General features: G+C 38.8%; 1 protein-coding gene across 4 annotated transcripts; it reads right to left on the reverse strand.

Moving 5' to 3' along the window:
• Positions 1–205: 205 nt before the first annotated feature.
• On the reverse strand, positions 206–4,857 carry DDB2 (damaged DNA binding 2). Of its 4 annotated transcripts, none has more exons than XR_015953496.1 (12): positions 4,533–4,857; positions 4,334–4,424; positions 4,088–4,215; positions 3,603–3,725; positions 3,380–3,468; positions 3,116–3,236; positions 2,596–2,687; positions 2,181–2,310; positions 1,808–2,056; positions 1,526–1,722; positions 1,092–1,410; positions 206–333 (listed from the first exon to the last, which is right to left on the reverse strand). XR_015953496.1 is itself a non-coding variant. In XM_068482457.2 (11 exons), exons 1-11 carry the CDS (start codon positions 4,740–4,742, stop codon positions 1,188–1,190), a joined length of 1,653 nt encoding a protein of 550 aa, XP_068338558.2. In that variant the 5' UTR covers positions 4,743–4,857; the 3' UTR covers positions 1,009–1,187. The 4 variants fall into 4 exon arrangements, 1 of the variants encoding a protein (XP_068338558.2); XR_015953495.1 differs by lacking the exon at positions 206–333 and adding an exon at positions 557–710; XR_015953497.1 differs by lacking the exon at positions 206–333 and adding an exon at positions 689–768.
• Positions 4,858–5,204: the final 347 nt, after the last annotated feature.

The following is a 5,204-nucleotide window of genomic DNA, read 5'->3' on the forward strand; positions in this document are numbered from 1 at the left end:
GTCTTTCAGTCGTCGAAATTTAACAGTCTACAGAGTTTTGCCATTCAAATACGACATGATACCGTCAAAATGTTTCCAAAATTAGGGTATGACATGACCAGCATATGTGAGATTGATCACATTGATCCGTAGAACATGTAAAAGGTGTAAAAAAAACCTCACACGCCTCTCGTGACAATTCCATAAAAAACAATTGACGATATTAGAACAAAAAATGCATGAAGTTCATGAATCATTATATTTCTTTCACTGCAAAGGTAAGTTACGCCAGTTGGTATGCATTCAAGTTCGAATCTCCTTCCTCTTAGATTTGAGTATCGTCTTGTCAAATATCTTTCACGATGACAAAAAGAACATTACACAATGTCATGTTGAGCATCATACACTAAAAAATATTAAAGTTTCGGGAGGCGGGTGGCAATTGCAAGAAACATTCTTGTATGGGGAAGGTCTTATGCGAACCCTAACTCATAGAGAAGCGGAGCACACAAACATGTTTCCAAAATTGAGGTAATGTGAGATTGATCACATTGATCCGTGGAACATGTGAAAGGTGTAAAAAAACTCACAACCCTCTTGTGACAACTTCATAAAAAACAATTTAAGATTTTAGAACGAAAAATGCGTGAAGTTGTGAATCATTATCTTTCTTTCACTGCAAAGGTGGGTTAAGCCAGTTGGTCTGTACTTGAGTTCGAATCTCCTTCCTCCTAGATTTGAGTAATTTAGTATATATATCGTCTTGTCAAATATCTTTCACGAAGATTACTTGATACATATGACAAAAAGAACATTACACGACGTCATGTTGAGCATCATACACAAAAAAATTAAAGTTTCCGGAGGCGAGCAGCAACTGTAAGAAACATTCTTGTATGGGAAGGTCTTATGCGAACCCGAACTCACAGAGAAGCGGAGCACACAAACATGCGTCCGCCTCGCTGTTAGCAGGGGAATCGCATAGACCTGCCCAAACGAAAGAACTCATCTTCTAGATGCTGACAAAAGTAGTGGGATGCTAAAACACTAACAATGCTATGTCAAAAGCTTTCACCCAAAATGATAAACAAGGGACGAAAGGATTGGCTTACCTGTACAGGCTTGGCAGATGGAAAATCTCAAAACCAAAAAACTTCTACCCTGCATTTTGGATATCAGAGAATGTCGTCCAAGCTCTACAATTGTAATCAGCGTTTGACCTTGAGAGTATATTGACTTGATTTCGAGGCAGATTTTTTGGACTTTAAATTCTTGCCCTTCGGGGGGAACTTGTCATCATCAGAATCATCGTTTTCATCCCCAAACTTCCGGTTCCTCTTCTTCTCAGCTCCGGAACAGACAATAATCTTCCGTTCATCCTTTGGTTCCACAGGCTCGCACTTTTCCTTCGGCCGCCAAATGAAAAGTGACCTGAACAAGTGACATGGTTAAGAAGACATATCATTATGATGATGTAGGGAATTCCTAGTTTGATAATTTACATAATGCAAGTACAATTAGCGGATGAGTGTAACAGTGCCCAAACCTTGAACTGCCTGATGCCAAAACATCATCACGCGGATGTAGCTTGTTCACTGGACTGATTGTAGTGATGTTTGGATCCATGACCTCAGCAACTAGTTGTCCTGTGCTGATGTCTATGAAATCAATGGGATGGAGGGCAGCTCCATTATAGTTTTCACTTATGTAACGACCAATAACTGCAAGGGACTCTGACGAGTCCTGGACGACAAAGCAAGATAGATTTCAAAGATGAAACGAAAGAACTTAGTAATGAAAATAGAAATACTTCAGTCGAAACTATTACCTTTGGATCCCATTCAGCTTTGAAAGGAGTCAGATGACGATTGAAATCATGACTGTGTACAATCTCTCGGCTTGGGGTATCCATATTGCCAAATATAGAGTCCCATATACGAATACGGTTATCCTGTGAAGTGCTAAGAATTTTGCTGCCAGACATCGGAGAAAAATATGCAGAGTTAACAACACGGCTGTGTGCAAGGTCGTATATGGAAGAACCAGCTTCAATTCGACGAATGTCCCATATACGAGCCTACAAAAGGAATTACGTCTTAGATATTTTACCATATAGGTGAAACAGACAATACAGGCATGCAGAGAATTCCAGACGACCAAGCAATCCATAAATGTTTCAAATTTGTTAATCAGAAACTTACAAAGTGATCATTTCCACAACTCAGTAGAAGGTCAGGCCGCAATGGATTGCAGTGGAGTCCAACTACTTTGCTACCTTTCTTATGGACCAAAATTGGCTTCCCAGTTTTGTCATTGGAGCGAGAATCAACCCTATAACATAAAACAAATTAACAATTAAAGCAAAATATATTAACCAACCCCAAAAAAGAAATCAAAGCAAGCAATAATTGTCTTGCCAAATATTCTAGCTGGGGAAAATATGACGTCTGACAGGGAATTGGGGAAGAATGGAAACACGTGCTAAACAATGTAACTGTATCAACTGACTACACAATACAATAGTTGCATGCAAATTTCCCGTTTCTTTATTATCTTTATATCTTTCTTTATCTCAGTTAAGAACTTAAGAAACAAAAACAGGTAAAATATACGTACATGTACAGAAAGCCAAAGTTGTCAGCAACAAGCACAACACCTTTCTCTGCATTGATATCCATTCCATAAAGCATTCTCCAACTGTTTGGCCCCTAAAAACAATCCATATACACAAATCAGTTTCTATAAAATTAAACTGGGACTAAGATGAATGACTTTATATGTTAAGCATTAAGATTGCAACTAACTAAGACGAACAGTGACACGACAAGCTTTTCAAATTGAGAAGCAGGCTCAACAATGTAACAACCGAGAGAAAAAACACAGTTACGTGTGTTTGTATGTCATCTATAAATATATATATATATATATATATATATATATATATATATATATATATATATAACAGCAAACTAGAGGAAAGCAGTGATGGACAAAAAACCACAAAAGAAAACATGAAATATCGTAACTTTCAGCGGCGGCTGCATCCTTCAAACATTTGTTAGGAAGTGACAAAAGTTTCATCACTCCTTCATGACATTCATTCATTAATAGCGAAAATAGTTAGGAATATGATTACCTGCCATCCATCAGGGTTAAGGTTCATCAAAGATAGTGAAATTCCAGTCTCCAAATCAGTGCAACTAATGGTTCCATCAGAGGATGCACCATATACTGTATCATCACTTGCAGGTTTAAACCTGCAAGAGTTTTAATGTGCAAACTTTTTCTGTTATGGAAACAATAAAATCAACATAAAGCGTGTGTGTGTGTGTGTGCGTGCATGAAAACATATGATCTACATGTATGCGAGTGCATAAAAATAAATAAATAAAGAACTCACTTCATGTTGTTGAGTATACAAGAGTGTACATTTCCATAAACAATCTTTTCATGTACTTTGACAAAATCCCATACTCCAAGTTGTCCTTTCTTGACAATGAACCACAGCCAAAGAGACGCAAACGATCATTAAATTTAAGTTAGTCAAACATCATTAAACAATCAAAATCTTGAGCAACATAAACCTCAAGCAAGTCAAAACAAAAGCTATAGGTGAGACTTACCTTATCTCCAGATAAAAGGATGTTATTCTTCGTTGGATGGAACTCTAAGCTAGTCACCCGTCTACTGTGATATCTAATAACCGCACAACTTACTTGATCTGGGATCACATATGCTGTCTTGATCTATCAAAAGGCAACAGAAAATATAAAAAATTCGTAACACTAGAAATAATAAATGTCGAAAACAAGAGCAAACTTACTCTGCAAAAAAAAATGCAGAAACATAACAAATACACCACCACAGCATTACTGCCATTACATACTCGCCAAAGGAGTAAAAAGTTCGATTCACATGATTTAGCAAGTGAAAACCAATACAGAGGCACAAAGAGTTGGCTTGTGATCAAAGCTAATCGCATCAAATGTAGTCACAGTACGGCTAAAAAGAGACTGTGGTACATAATAGTTGCCCGAAAATTTTCTGTAAGCAGCAAACATAAAACCAACAAATTTCAGCTAACACAAGGCAAATAGTTAAGGCATACCGGAGCAACGCGAGGTCTAATCTGGCGTTCGAACATATACTCCAGCGCGTTACGGGTATTTTTATGGGGTGCTGGGACAACCCCATGCTCAGTAGCCACTCGGTGTGGGCATGCCACTGTAGTGTGGCCTTTAATACACAAAACCCACATAGAAAAACACACAATTAAGACAAAAATTACATAAAGTTACCGGATTATAGCAAACAAGAGCAAACCCAATTCAGTAACAAAATGTCAAATAGTTACCAGGCATTTTACAAAGAAAGCAGGGCTTCATTGGGCAATCAATGTAAGTAGCCCCTTTGAATCCAGCTTCATGCCCCGGCTTCTTGCACACCTATACGAACCGCCAACAAAACCCCAAAACACAAAAACCCAATTTATAGAAAACCGAAATTAAAACGAAATGATCATCAAACGGACCGAAAATGTTGAAGGAGCTTACTTTGCAGACTTTCTTGAGGCTAATAGTAATGGGTGATTTCCCTTTCTTCTTCTCGTCCAAAACCTCCTCGACTTTGGCTTCGTTTTCGCTCTCTAACACTTCATCTTCCTCTTGTTGTTCTTCGTCTTCTTCGGATGAGCTCTGCTCGGAGTCCGAGTCTCTCTCAATGACGACCTTCGGGAACGTCATTCTTCTGGTTTGCGGGGACATTTTCAGCAACAGAAAAAAGGGAAAGTCTAAGGATTTTGGTTGGGAAGAAAGTGAAGACAGAAAGACACTGGAACACAGAGGGACAGATTGGGGCGAGGCGAAGAAAAGGAAACCGACCTTTAACCTGGAAGGACGGGAGGAGTTTACTTAAATACCCTCCAGAAAAACGACACCGATCTGTCAAATTTTCGAATGTTTTCGCGTTAGTATGGGGAAACAGGAAGAAGGGTGTTACTGGAATTGGGATTCAAATGTAGGGTTATATACGAACTTACGTTTTTCTAGTGTGGCGGGAGAAGACGTGTCTCGCTTTCGGCCGCTTGGTTTGGCCGCATGTGTGCCGCCATGGTCGCCCCACAAAAAAGGAGTTTCTTTCTGTCCATAGTCCATACCAACGAGAGATTTAATTTTTACACGAGGTGGTTTTTTTATTCAAATGGTAAGCCACACAAAGTAGCTATT

The sequence above is a fragment of the Pyrus communis genome, chromosome 11, assembly GCF_041283825.1.
Source record: "Pyrus communis isolate YQ-2024b chromosome 11, ASM4128382v1, whole genome shotgun sequence".
In the NCBI taxonomy this organism is placed as follows: Eukaryota; Viridiplantae; Streptophyta; class Magnoliopsida; order Rosales; family Rosaceae; genus Pyrus; species Pyrus communis.

Bases quoted from the DNA above. Each gene is read 5' to 3' on its own strand.
- DDB2 (XM_068482457.2), bottom strand. From the start codon at position 4,742: ATGTCCCCGCAAACCAGAAGAATGACGTTCCCGAAGGTCGTCATTGAG. The intron at 3,726-4,087 runs GTATGCCTTAAC...GCCTTTTGATAG, and splicing joins TTAGACCTCGCGTTGCTCCG to ATCAAGACAGCATATGTGAT. The intron at 3,237-3,379 runs GTGAGTTCTTTA...AAACTCTTGCAG, and splicing joins TGTATACTCAACAACATGAA to GTTTAAACCTGCAAGTGATG.